Source organism: Alligator sinensis, unplaced genomic scaffold (genome assembly GCF_000455745.1).
Source record: "Alligator sinensis unplaced genomic scaffold, ASM45574v1 scaffold752_1, whole genome shotgun sequence".
NCBI lineage: Eukaryota > Metazoa > Chordata > Crocodylia > Alligatoridae > Alligator > Alligator sinensis.
In genome coordinates this window covers 2,997,735-3,011,557 of record NW_005842000.1, presented here as the reverse complement: position 1 = coordinate 3,011,557, position 13,823 = coordinate 2,997,735, and the positions used below count along the sequence as shown (strand labels likewise).

Sequence of the window (13,823 nt, the reverse complement as noted above, 5' to 3'; positions counted from 1 at the left end):
GGAAGAGCATCGGGTCCAGCCCCCTGCACCACTGGCTGGGCCAGAGCTTGGGAAGGAGCAACCTTGCTGAACACAGTGCTGTGAAGCCTTGGTCGGCCCCAGACACTGGGGGCAGGGCCCCTTGCAGAGGGCAATTTGTCTCGAGACCGGACTACAGACAGAAGGGAGGGGGGCTGTGGTCCACGCTGTTGACCGGTGCCTGGCCTCAGCTCTCCAGACAACAGGTCCACCTGCCATAGGAACGCATGGGGTTGACCTGGTGCCCAGCTGGGAGTCTCCGCACTACAGGTCAACCTGGGGGGCAACGAAGGTTAAATGAAAGAGGGCAACATCCCTTTCTCACCAGGCATAAGCTGTGTCCGAGTGCTGAATTGTGCGTCCTCACAGGAGCGTCAGGCCAGGTGACCTGGGTACAGCTGGTTTCTGCATAGCTGGCCTTTCACTTTCCTCTGGGAAGTGAAGCTTTGCTCCCGCAGGGCAGGACTCGGGGCATCCCCCAAAGCCCCTCACCCAGCAGCAGCACCCGGGGAGCCTTGCTGTCTGCAGGGGAGCTTGCCTGCCTCGTAGGCATGAGTATTTCTCGCCTCACGGGACCAGGAAGCATAGGCAGGAACGGGTCCTGGAGCAGCTCAGGCTGCCCAAGCTCAAAGCCAACTGCAGAGAAGTTGGCTTTGGGAGGAGGGTTTGGTACTGGGTCTCATTTGCCTACTACACAGAAATGCTGCAATGAATAAAGCCAACCATGTGCAACACCGCACACGAGCAAGAAGGAACATCACGGTGCAATAAAGCACGGTCCAGGTGACCTGTGGTCACTGCTCCGGGAAGACTGCAGCATTGTCAAACCCTGCAGCTCAGCACCTGCTGCCAGAACCTCTCTGCAGCCCGGGGAGTTTCTCCGCCATCCTCCCTGGCCCCTCGCACAGGGCACCCCCAGGTCTGCTCGCTCAGAAGCGGCAAAGTGGCTCACATTCAAACCACCCCCCAGCGCCTGTCCAAAGCCAAGGCCAGCGGAGGGAAAGGGCAGCTTCAAATGGGAAGTGTCCGTGCAAAGGCGCGGCTGCAAGCTCGAGGAGCGCGGTGCTTTCTGCAAGGATCCCGGGTCACGAGCCTCGGGTGAAATGGGGTCGGGGTGCAACGGCTGTGCTGGGAACGGCAGGCGCTCCAAGCGGCGTACAGCTGAGGGGGGAGCACGACCTTAAGAGAAAGGCTGATGCCTGCACGTGCCACGGCCCAGAAGCATTACCTTTGGGTTTTCCTTGGAGGGGAAAGGAAAAAAAGTAGATAAATAAATGAACCTGCCATCATCCATTACCCTTGCTCCCTGCGGCCAAGATCACACCTTGTTAGCACATGTCAGAGCGGCTCGGGGAGGCAGATGCCGAGAGGCAACAGCGAGAGGCTGCCGACCTGGGCCAAGACATTATGGCACACGAGGAGGTTTCCTGTTGCAACACCCCCACTCCCACCCCACGTGTCCTTCCCCATTTACACACGCACCCCAGCTGCCCCGAAAGGCCACAACGCCTCCTGTCCACATACGACTCAAAGAGGTTTTTTTAATTAGTCTGAAGGAAATGTAAAGGTGGGGTGGGGGGAGCAATTTTAAAGCGGTAGTGACTCCAGTTTGACTCCAAAGGTTTCTCTGAAGAGGTCGCGTGTGTCCCGCAGGCCTGGAGAGACCCAGCTCGGGGTGTGTTACTGCAAATCCCTTTTTATGAGGCTAGCAGTTCCCTTCAGCTCCCAGCTCCTACCTACAAGAGCCCCTGGCTTCTCTCTCTCCACACCTGGGTTTTAAACGCCGTCTGCTCATGCTTCTCTGCCTCGGAGCCGCCACTAAGTGGAGCTCGCGGACTGGATACCAGAGAGCAGGGCCCTTGCTCTCCCTGGGCGGGGGAAGCCTGCGCCTGCTGCCAGAGTTACGCATGCCATACGTACATGCCAAAATCCTTTAACACCTGGGGTACGTCTGCCTTCAGAGAGGAGCCAGGCTGGAAGAGACCCAGATTGCCAGGGGGCTGTTTCAGTGGCAGAGGGGACCGCAGATTTGCCCTGCTTCGGACAAGACCCCTCTGCCCCGCTTACTTCTTCCTCCCATTGCAAACAGATTCCCAGATGTGCACGTCCAGGCCGAGGTTACCTGCCCAGCCGACCCAGGGCTCCCACGTCCCTATAACCTGCTGCCTCCCCCCACCCATGAGCTCCGCACCTTATTGCGAGCCGCATCGCAGGCAGCCTCCGTAGCACAATCACGGGCACGTGGCGGCTCCACCACCGAAAGAGGGAACGTGGTTCTCATCCCCGCAGCCTGCTCCTGGGGTGGGCAGAAGATTGCAACGGCCCCCTCTCACGTGCCTGCGCCATCCGCAGAGCCCAGATGTACGAGCAACACAACCCAGTCTGCTGCCTTCGGCCACGGCTGACTGCAGCCGGAGCCCTGTGCTGCTAGACCAGGCGTTTATGTACCGTTTCCCTACGGCCACGTCCCTCCGGGGTTAGGCCACGGCAAGGGCAGGAGCTGGCTGCAAGGCAGCTGCTGCTTCATGCCTCAGTGACTCAAACGGAGCCAAAAGGAGCTCCAAGCAGAGGTGCGGGCATCCCCGAGCACCACTGGGCAGGCCCTGCTGCATCTCAGCCAGGTGCCTTGTATCACCTCCATGCTGCACCGCGCAGCACAGGCACATCCTGAGCTCCCGGGAGAGAGGAGAAGAGGTGCAGCCCCCCAGCTCACAGCCCAGGCATGCTATATTCAGCCCCCGCGGGTCTCCCGGAGCCCCCCTCACCTGGACTCAGCCAGGCCAAGCACAGGAGACCTTCCCTGAGAGAGAGACACCAGAGCAGCCCGGGTCCCCGACCCACTCGGAGTACCTGCTCGCAGCCCTGCTGCAGAAGGGAGCATCTGGCCATGCATCCGGAGCAAAGGCAGCCTCAGACGGCCGCCAGGACAGCAGGACACGCTGGCAGCTTCCTCCCCCAGCTCAGCACAGCTGTCCTGAGGGCACGGAGATGCTGCACAGCTGCCTCCTCCTAACCAGCCCCAGCTGAGGGTTGTTCTCCTTCTCCCAAACTCCCCCTGCCCCCCCCCAGGGGGGCTGTTAACTCCTCCAGGCCTGGCTGGGAGGAGGATGCGTCCACCCCTCCATGCCATCCTCAAGCCCTCTTTCCTCCCATTGCAGATCCTGCCTACTCCAGATCCTGCCTTGTTCAGAAGTGGTTGATCACCGGTTCCTGCTTTGTAAGAGCTCACGGCAGCTGCTCCAGCCCTTTGGTTTCCTACCTGTCACCATAGTGAGCATGTGTTAGCTTTAATATGCGGCTTTTACAGGGTGGCTGCAGGAGCCGCTTGAGTCTGGTCCTGTTTACACAGGGGTAAATCAGGAGCGAGCCCCTGAAAGCCGCGGGTGTGGAAGGCAGGGCAGAGTTCTAGGGCGGGGGTGAAGATGGGGAAGGCAGGTAGCAGCCGCATCTCGCTGGCGAGCGGAGAAGGACCAGGCGCCCTCCTCACCTGACACGGCTGCTGCAATGGGGCGCGGGCTGCCCCCCGTGTTGCAGAGCGGGGCACCGAGGGCAGCACACGGGGCTAAAGGCCTTCAAGGCAGCTGCCCGGGGAGGAGAAGAGCTGGGAGCCAGGGGCTGCGGGGGTGCTTGTGGCTTGTCTTCCAAGCTCCTCCTGAAACCGTGAGTCCCCAGTGTCCGTGGGCTCCCGATGCCGGTCACAGACACCTGCCAACGCACGCTGGCCCTGCTCGCCCGCCAGGATGGCAGTGGCAGAAATCAGGGGTCTTCTCCCCTGCTGCAGGGGAGCACCCCCTATGCCCCATAGCCCGAGGAGGGGGTGTCCCTTGCTTCTTCCTCTCTGCCCTTGCAGCTGTGACGCCTGCTGCCCCCGACCCGGGGCCCACACATTCGTGTGACGCCCCTGGCACACACAGGTCCCCCTCCCACATGGGGTTGGGCTGGGCTGAGCTGCCCTCTTGGGATCCAGGGATCAGCAAGGCGTCTGCCCTGTCCCTTTGGGATGGCTGCACCCGCCCCAAGCTGGCGACCCCTGCACGCTGCGGCCAGCGGCGGGGAGGAGAGGCAGCGCCAGCACGGAGCCAACGACGGGAAGGATGGGCCAAAGCAGAGCCAGACCTAATGACATCGGTATTTATTGATTCTTGTAAACCAAATAACAAAAAAAAGGGACCGGAGGCAGACTCCGGGCGACCTGCACGCTTCACAAACAGCACAAGGGAGCGAGCGACTGCGGGGGGTGGCAGGGGCTCAGCCAGGCAGCGCGGCCCCACGGTACCCCAACCTCGGCGGTCCCCGTTGCCAGGGGGCTTCCGTGAATCTTGATCTCCCCAGCGTTGCCCGTTATCAAGGGGAAATGGAGATGCCCTGCTACCCCTTCCCGTCCCAGCCAGAGTGACCCCCTGGGGTAAGCCCTTCAGACAGCTGGATCCTGACCCCTTTCCCTTGGCAAACTGGCCCCAGTCTCACCCCATGGACTGCAATGGAGCCATACGATTGTCCCATCCAAATCGTGGGGGTCTCTGTGGGCCAGCTGCATTTCGGAGCTCACGGGAGGAGAGCGGCGTGCTGGCTGGCAGCATCGGGCCACGAGCCTGGCTTTCAGCGCTGGCCCCCGGGCTTCGTTCTGTGCGAGCAGCATCCCCTCTGAGTGTGCGCAATAGGACGGAGACTGCGAAGGACACTCAAAGTGGCGCCGAATTACCAGCAGCTCTGATCCCATGTGCGCCAGCCTCACCGGGGCACAAAGAATAGGGCAGTGCCAGCAGCGGGACGTCTTCCCCTCGCTCCATGCCTGGGCACAGAGACCCCCCCCCAAGGGGCAGCAGTGCAGAGATCGAATCGGGGTGTCAAGAAGGTGACCCCTTTGTTCTCCCTCCATCATGGTGCCTGGCAAAGCCACGCGGCTGCAATGGAGCTGGAGAGACATCAGGTCAGCGGAGGACAAACCCACTCCCCTCGGAGACGCAGAGCGGGGTGCAGCGTGCGCAAGTGCAGCACGAGCATCGTGCCCGGCTGAGCAGAGGGAACGGCGCGAATAGAGCCAAGGAGGACGAACAGCAGGCAAGGCCACTGCTCCGTGTTTGAAGTGAGCTGCAGCACCGGTGCTCGGGGCCTCTGCAGAGGGGACACCGTGGTGGGTCAGACCTGGAGCTGCATCCCAGCCTGGGGGCATTTGGACCTGGTGCGCCGGCTATAGACCGAAGGGGTCACCCCGGGGGTTTCGACGCAGGCCTACACTTCTCCCCGGGTGCGGGGTGTTGCACAGGCGGGCACGGTGGGCTGGCTTGGGCCATCTCCTAACAACTGCGAGGTGGGTGGACCAGCTGTTGGGCAAAGGGGCTGGAATTAACCCAGGTCTGGGGCTGCCTGTCCGGTGCTGGGAACAGAGGCAGATCCCAATCCCAGAACCGCGACGGACAGAGCCCATGCGGGGAAGGCTGCAGGACGCAGCCCCCGCCCAACCCTAAACCTCTGGCTCTTTGGGGAAGCAGCAGCTGGGTGGTGACCGTCTCTGTCTATGGAGACCTGCACTGCCTGGCTGAGCACGGGGGGACACGGGCCGGGATGAGCGATGCAGTCCCTACAGGAAATGTTTCGGGTGGTGGGAGATAGGGTGGGGGGGGCTCTATAGGTCCAAGACCTCCCCCGAGTAGATGCTGGGGTCCTCGTCTGACCGTGTCGTCACCTTGAACTGGCGCCGCAGGAAGCCGCCGTAGCGCTTCTGATTGTCCCACTTGAGCTTGGGGCGGATGCGGCGCATGAAGCCGCCGTAGCGCTTGTGCAGGTCCTCCGGCTTCGGCCCGTCGCCCTCGGCCGCCTGCTCCGAGCTCCTCTTGGGGTACTTGCGGAGGAAGCCGCCGTAGCGCTTCATCTCGTCCTTGAGGCCCCCGTCCTCGGGCTCGTCCCCGGGCTCCAGCGCCGGGTCATCCTCTGGCATCTCCAAGGCCTCCCGCTCGCCCAGCTTGCGGGAGAAGCCGCCGTACTTCTTGTGCAGACCGCCCTTGCTGTGGGCGTTCTCGCGCAGCAGGGAGAAGATCTTGTTCTTGTCCAGCTTCTTCATGAAGCCGCCGTAGCGCTTCACGGGGCCACCGGACGTCTCCGCCAGGCCAGGGCTCCCGTCGGCCTCCACCTCCAGTGGGGACGGGTCCTGACCCTCCGCTGCTGCCAGAAAGGGGGTGAGGAGGGACAGGGCACCCTGGCACTTCTCCCACTCGGCGCCCGACAGCAACGAGCCCTGGCACTCCAGCGCACAGATCTGCAACACACCGGGGAGGGCACAGCCATGACCCCTGCTGCCACTTCTCAGCCTCCAACAAGCAGCCACCCCGGGGAGAAGTGGGGCATGCTAACACCCAGGGTCTGGCCTGGATGCAGAAAGAGGGACCAGTCGGTGGAGCCCCCTGGCCTCGTGGCCTGGTTTCTGCATTTCCTGGCCCTTGGCACCATGCTTCACCCCCTTGCCGAATGGGCAGGAGATGCCATCAGATTAGAGCAGGAGCGTCCGCGCGTGCTTGGCATCAGGGTTAGAGCTGCCCTGGGTGCAGGGCGGTGGGGAATGCAGCCCACTGTTGGGCTTTGCTATAATAATCCTAAAATCAGTGGACATCCCAGGCATGCCATCCCTGAGCTGATGGACTGGCCTCAGGAAGTAGTAAGTCATGCTTTCTGGGGCTGGAGCCCGATCCGATAAATGCCTTTCTGCGTGTGCATGATGTAAGCTGCTAAGTTTGCAAGTGAAATGTCCTGCTGCAATCCAGCAGACAGAGGCAGGGACCCACTACCACTTATCCTGCCCTCCCCTGGCAAGGCCCGACGCAAGCTGCAGGGTGAGGTCTTGCCTGCCATTTCAGCTCTTACACTCAGGACAAAAGTCGCTGAGAGCGCTGTCTGCTCGGCTGCGTTTTAACGGGGAATGCCAGCACCGCCCCGCCGTGCCCAGCACTCACCAGCGGATTGATGCTCTGCTCTGCATCCTGGGTCTGCGCGGCACACGCGGAGCACTGGGCGGCACAGTCCGCGGAGGCCGGGTCAGCCAAGCCCAGGCAGGCAGCCAGCACCAGCACCTGCCACTCCATTCTGCCCAGCAAGCACCTCCTGCAGCGGGGAGAGAGACAGGAGACCGCGAGAGGCAGGTTACATCTCACCCCAGGCAGCGGGACGTGGGCACTTCCAGCACAAACCCAGGGAACGGGCCCCTCTTTGCCCATCTCATGGGTCTGCGGGAACCTGGCAGGGCTCCCTGAGCCAGAGAGGAGCTGGGAGCAGAGGCAGCCCCATCTCGGGTGCTGGTGCTTGGGCACTCCAGTGAGACCAGTCTGCAGGGCTATAGCTACTGGAGTAACCCTGTTGGGAGCTGAAGGGGCTTCTCTGGGACCTGCTGGGAGATGGGCCAGGCAGGTAAGGCACTGGATAAGGTTTCAGGAGAGCCCAGCTTCACTCTAGGCTGCCCAGATGGGAAGGCACTTGCCATAACTGTACAAAGAAATGGGCTTTGCACTTGCACTTGGCGCAGCCTGTGCATGTCGGTCACCCGGCATGTGTGGGAAATGGCTCCCGAAGAGTCCTGCAGGGCAGCCCGGCTGGTGTGAGGCAGTGGTACCTTGCTGTGTGCTCCGCGTGGCAGGAGGGTGTCTTGGCTGATCTCTGCTATAGCAGGAGCAAAGAGCCAGAGCTTGCAGCCCAGTAGTAGCAGAGCATCGCACGTGTGTGTGCATGCACCGGCCTGCAAACGCGCGCTCACCTGCAGGCCCCGAAACCCCCAGCTCCCACCCACGTGTCACCCAGGGTCCCACCACCCCAGCCAAGCCCAGCTCCATGGAAGCTGATTTGCCTCCACCCTGGCTGAAGATCTGGCCTTTTGCCCCCCTCCCTTAGGGCAGCCCCGACCCGACTGGAGGTTTCTGACACGTGCCTCGGTGCTCCCGGGGTGGCTGTGCCTGTCTGCGCATCCAGGACCTGCCTCCTCCGCTCGGTCCCTACAGGCTGGACCCCCGCCAGCTTTTGGAGCAGTCACTCGGGGACCTGCTCCTCCTGGTGCAGCCATTCAAAGACGGCTGTTGCAAAGGCCTTTGTGCGCCGTGCTAAGGGCAGCCGCTTTCAATCACCAGCAGCACGCGCGTCTCTGCTGCATTGTCAGCCCTGCGCTCTGGAGTGGCTTGGAGAGGATGAATCACTGCTTTGCGCACATGGCCTTGAAGAGGAAAACCATAGGAATCGGGGACAGCTATTCACTCGCAGGGGGCAGGGGAGGGGCGCCGAGGGCTGAATTCAAGGCTTGCATGTTGCCATCACCAGGGAGCCGTATCTCTGCCACCCCCGGGTCCCTGCTGCAGGGAACATGTCGTACCCCTGGGGTTTGACCTCCTGGGAGGACCTGGAGATGGAGGGGAGCAGACTCCATTCGGGACCTCATCGAATTTCAAGAAATAAGATGCCAGCTGGGCACCCCCATCCTGCCTGGATCGATGCCCAAGCAGTCGGGTGCATCGAGGCCACAGCACATAGAACTGGCGAATGAGACCGGCCGTCTCGGTTGGGATTTCCATCCGGGGCAAGTGCAGAAAGCATCTGAAAGGCTTCTCCAAATGTCTGCTAATGCCCCCTCGACAATAAGCTTCCTCCTTTGCAAACTCTCCACACACCCTTCCTCCCACGTCCCACCAGGGCTTCCACACCGACACCCCCACAGGTGGGCAACCAGCCCCTCCTGCCTCATGTCTTCCAAGCACCTTCACCCGTGAGAGACGAGGAGACCAAAGGTGCCCCAGCAGCACGCGCTCATTTTGCCCGGCTTCCATGTGGTTGCAGCAACCGGACTGGTATTTGATATAACACCTTTCTGCCACCTGGATTCCCCTGAGAATAGGGAAGCGGGTGGGTTAGCAAGCCAGGAAACACTGCTGGCCTGGGGAGGGAAGGCACTTGCTCCATTTCCCTTCTATCGGTAGGAAAATAAAGTAAGGGACTTTCAACTCCCCAGATGCAGAGGAAACCTCGCCTGTGGCAGACAGCGCGTGAGCGGGGTCGTTGCACCGAACATGTTCGTAAGCAGGTGTTTATGCCCGCCGATCGAGGAGCGCTGGAGCCCTTTCACAGACCTGCAGCGCGCTGTATTCTCAGCCCGTGTCTGCTAATGGGCGGTCACGGAGACTGATGAAGAAAAGCTAATGCTACCCCTGCTGAATTGAAATGTAATTGGGATGATCTGCATTTGTCACGTGCCGGGTGTGCAAAATTAAAAGAATGCAAACTCCACCAGGTTGGGACCCGGGACAGGGCCGCGCGGTAAACGAACGGTGGCACGATGACAATGATTTCTGTGGAGGCAGCATCTTCCACCTGGGATCTCGAAGCCAGGGAGCCTCACAACCTGCCTGTGAAACTGGGCATACGTTTTTCAAAGTGGGCTAAGGAGGCACAGACTGGGGAGACCGGCTTGCCGAAGGCCACGTAGCAAACCCGTGGAAGAGAACAACAAGAGTTTTTCCCTTCCTCCCAGCATGAAACCACCCTCCCTCTCTGCCCCTCCTGCCATGGGTTGCTAGAAACAGGAATAGGGGATGAGGCGCCATCAAACCAATAAGAGAAAATGTCCTGAGTGCAGCTGCAAAGGCGCAACTGGAAATGCAGCTCCAGCCGTTCCAGACCTGGTGGGGTTTGCAACAGCCCCGTCAGGAAGGCTTTCCAGCTGCAAGGTGGGAGGTCACAGATCTGCACAGAAGACGAAGAAAAAGGGCACAAGACACAGGGAGGAAGGGTTGGTATGGAAACGCCTGCGAGGAGGACACAAAAGGTGGGGATGAATAAGAAGAAAAGAACAAGGAAGACACAGAGGCCACATGCCAGCTACAGTGACACGCACGGCTCCATTTCTATCCCCCGGCCATCCCATGCCTGCGTCCTCTCCTGAGTGATGATGAGTGGTGCTGTAGGCTGAGGAAGGCAGCAAGATGTCAGCAAAGCCGCCTACATTTCTATTACTGCTGTGAAGGTCTCTGAGCCCCAGGGAAGGGTGTGGGAGAGGGGGATTTGCAGCCTGGCTCTCACGCGGCCCCCCCGGCATGGAGCAAAGCATGCAGTAAGCATGCCACTCCCGCGGCCTTCACTTCGGTAGGAGTTAGGCTTCTCCTCTACCTCCTTTCCCAAAGGCTCAAGGCCCCGGGTACCGAGCTACCTCTCTGCTGACTTTGGTGCAGCAGCATCTGCTCACGCAAGGTCTGAGTGACAGCCTGGAGCCTGGATTTTTCTCCCTCCAGGGTTTTCTGCACTTCGGCTCGGTGACGAACGCTGGCTCTGAAACAAGGGGCGGAGGACAGACCCCTATTATCTGTGGCATTTCTGGCAATCCGCTCCCGTTCATTGATTTCTCTCGGGATGATTTAAGGCACCTTATAAGCTACAAGAGCAGGGAATTAAAATCCTGACTCTCTGCTTATTGGATTTCATATTTCACCGAGGAGACCAGAAGAGGAGCCCTGCCAGCTGTGGGGAAAAGCCAGGCACCGCCCGACGTGCCTGCGAGAATATTGATTGCAGAGATGTTTGAAAACAGATGTGATAAATTATAGGAGCGTTTAGCACCGCGCGAGAGGAGAACGTTTCCCTGACACTTGCGGTGTAACATGCCGCACACGACACCCACACCCGGTGCAGTCAGAGGCCGGGGCTTCGTGACGGCAATCCTGCCTGTAGCTCCTCTCAGCACGCCAGCTCTCCAGCACCCAAAGGTCCCTCCCCAGTGCGGACCTATGCAATAATGAATGGGTGCACACACACACACGCATACACACCAGTGCGTGCACCCTGGATAGACAGCTGCTTGGGTAGACGGTCTGACACGCTGTTAACGGGTGCTATGCTTCCAGGCTGCAAAACCGCTTCGGTTATAACATAGCTAGAGCTATTCATAACTTCATGAAACAGGCACCCGGGGAGCTAAATTATTTCCTCTTTGGTCTCTCCTCAAAGATGAATTCTTGAAAAAAAATAATAAAGTTGATGCCAGATCCCTCTGGCCTTTCCCCAGCACACTGCATGCGTGCAGCTGGAAAACAAAGCAGCCCCGCCACAGCGTGTTTCACAAACAGGTGGAAAAAGAAGGGAAATGAAGGCAATGTCTGCAGCAAGTATCCAGGCACCCAGGAGAACTTTTACAATCTTTTCTCCTATGCCTGATGAAGGGGGTTTGTGCTGGAAAGCTTGCAATTAAAGGGTTTTTTTTGCAAAAATCTAGTTGGTTTAATAAAAGATATCGCCTCTACCACGAGTCCTGATTCCTTATGCCTGCAGGCTGTAGCAGGTGATTTCAAGAAGCGGTCCTTTATAACAACACCAACCACATCACTCGGGGGGTGAGGAGGGCTGCGGAGTCCTTCGGTTAAAAGCACAAGAGACGTGAAGATCTTTTCCTTAATCATGCTTAGCCCCAATCCAGCACTGTGGATCTACCCGGAGCAGGCACAGCAGAGGCGCTGTGCGCTTGACCCACCACTTGGTCTAGCCAAGCGACACGATTTGTCCCTTCTCAAAGGGGTCGAATCATTTTGGACACTTCTTAGGACCCTATAAATAGCTCTATTATAAAAATATCTTTTCCTGTATCCAGCATTTGCATTTGGGTCTTTACCGATGACCTGAAACTGTCTTACAGGCAGGTTCGGTTTATGAAACAAAGATGCTCAGATGCAAAAACGAAAATGCAGAAAAAAAATTCAACCACTCTGCAGAGTTTGCCCAGACTGACACCTGAAACAGTCTTACATGCACACACATACACACCAACACTACGTGTGCATGTGTAGACCATATAGACCCTAGATTTACATTTTTATATATAGATTAGTATTTATGGATGGATAAACATTTCAATGTAGATGTATATGCATCTGGGGTCTGTATTTAACCCCAAGCCCACTTTAAGTCCATTCTGAAATTTTTCTTTGTAATGCTGTCAGCCCGTGGAAGATGAAAAGATACAGGACCTGCACTGCCGTGAAGCACAAGGAAAGGATGTACAAACACAGACAGACCGAGAGACAGCAGCGGTGGAAACATATAGGGGGGATTAGAAGCACCCAACACCATTGCAGGTCTTTGAATAGACCGAACAGCTAGCAGGTAGTGTCCGGAGTCGGTGGCATGAGAACGCGGCGCTGTTTGGAAACAAGGACAGGATCGATACCCGAGTCGCCGGCACTGCTAGACACGGGGATGCAAGGGAATGAAAAGTGAAGCCTGGAGCAAAGGATTCGGCCCCCGAGTCACCAGATTCAGGGGTGTGCGTAAGGGAGATGCAGCACCCCACGGGGTCTTACCTGGAGGACGCAGCCAGCCCCAGCACAGGTCCTAGCCCAGGCTGCGCTTGAAGGGAAAGTTTATTCTGGGGGCTGCAGACTCCCTTGGAAAGTTGTGAGCTCGGGCGGCGTCTCCTGCCTGGGCTTCAGGGCGGTCTGGTCCTGGGGGAAGTCCCTGCCTGCAGCTGCTGCTCGTCCCCTGACTCTGAGAGCTGCAGAGCGGAGCTGGCTCCCCGTCACAAGCGCAGCCCTGCTGTTCCCATGCCCTCTTTTTATTGACACGGAGCCTCCTCCTGTCACCGGTACGGCTCCCCGGAGCCAATAGGGGCACACGGAGGCTATGAATAATCAGAACCAGGCAGGCTCCTCTCCACCGCCCCGAACAGGGCTGCCTTCCTCCCCAAGTCCTGGAAACACAAACTCCGCGCAACACCCACCAGGCATCTGCTCACAGCAAGAGTGTGCAGGGCAGGAGGCGGCTGCACACACACTCGCATGCACACACGCAGGGGCGAGGGAATGCACCTTCCACTCACAACACGCTCCTGGCCTGCCCGTCGGTGCGACGGGGGATGCGGCAGAGACGAGGCATTGCACACCCCCGGATCGTCCCGGGAATCTTGGCGCTCGGGGCTGGTCATGGAGCAATGCGAACGTCACAAATGCACACGTGGTCGCACACAAAGAGGCCCTGGCGTTTGAGCTACCAACCCTCCCCAGCCCTGGCCCCTTCAGGTCAGAGAGGAGGTCATGCCAGCAATGGCAATAGGATTGCACCCTATTGCATCTGCCATGAGGCCTGCAAGGCACTACCCTCTCCGCAGCACTACGTCCAAGCCCCCAAGAGTCAATGCGGAGCAGCCAGGAGGCAGGGCCCTGCCCTCACCTGCTTCCCAAGGTCCAGACAGACTTGGTCGGCTCAGTGGTGCCTCAGAGACGAAGCCTCCCTGGAGCTACAGGAGACGAGAGAGCGCACGGACACCTAGGGAAATGCCACACTTGCAAACTAGGGTGTAAAACAGACCTGCATTTCCATGCGGGAACCCCAGGAACAGGCTCCCTGCTGCCCCCTGACGCGTCCCCGGGACCAGACCCCGTCCGCACTCACATGGTCACGAGTACAGGAGGCCTCGCAGGCCCCGAGACTTGCCTCTTCCAGGCGGCGACGCTCCCAGCTGTCTTCGCCGCAAGGCGAGTCCGGAGCAGAGGGAGCCCCGAGCCGGCGCGGCTGGGGGCGGGGGGGGCACGCACGGCAGCCTCGCGGCCCTTCTCGATCGCCTCGTCTCTCGCCTCCCCCGGTGTTTTGTGCGCTCGGAGCTGCCTCGCCTTGACCTCCCGATGCCGCCTCGTTTGTTCCACCACTTCCACTTCCACCTGCGCGCGCTGAGAAACGCGGGGCTCTATTCATCGCCCCGGATCGGCTGCGTGTTCTCACCACCACCCACTCCACCTCCTCTTTCCCCGGCACATCCAGCTATTGATAATTACCTTGGGAGGAAGACAAAGAGAGGG

General features: G+C 59.5%; 1 protein-coding gene and 1 long non-coding RNA gene across 3 annotated transcripts; both read right to left on the bottom strand.

The window, feature by feature from the left end:
• Positions 1–6: 6 nt before the first annotated feature.
• LOC102382723 lies at positions 7–3,012 on the bottom strand. Its single transcript, XR_323593.3, has 3 exons — positions 2,869–3,012; positions 2,210–2,314; positions 7–1,258 (listed from the first exon to the last, which is right to left on the bottom strand). It is a non-coding gene; the product is annotated as an uncharacterized LOC102382723 (long non-coding RNA).
• Positions 3,013–4,147: 1,135 nt separating this feature from the next.
• Positions 4,148–12,594, bottom strand: PDYN (prodynorphin). Of its 2 annotated transcripts, XM_006021677.3 has the most exons (3): positions 12,333–12,594; positions 6,966–7,113; positions 4,148–6,274 (listed from the first exon to the last, which is right to left on the bottom strand). In XM_006021677.3, exons 2-3 carry the CDS (start codon positions 7,092–7,094, stop codon positions 5,645–5,647), a joined length of 759 nt encoding a protein of 252 aa, XP_006021739.1. In that variant the 5' UTR covers positions 7,095–7,113; positions 12,333–12,594; the 3' UTR covers positions 4,148–5,644. The 2 variants fall into 2 exon arrangements, with proteins under 2 accessions (XP_006021739.1, XP_025057508.1); XM_025201723.1 differs by lacking the exon at positions 12,333–12,594 and having other exon boundaries at positions 6,966–7,122.
• Between the last annotated feature and the right edge of the window lie 1,229 nt (positions 12,595–13,823).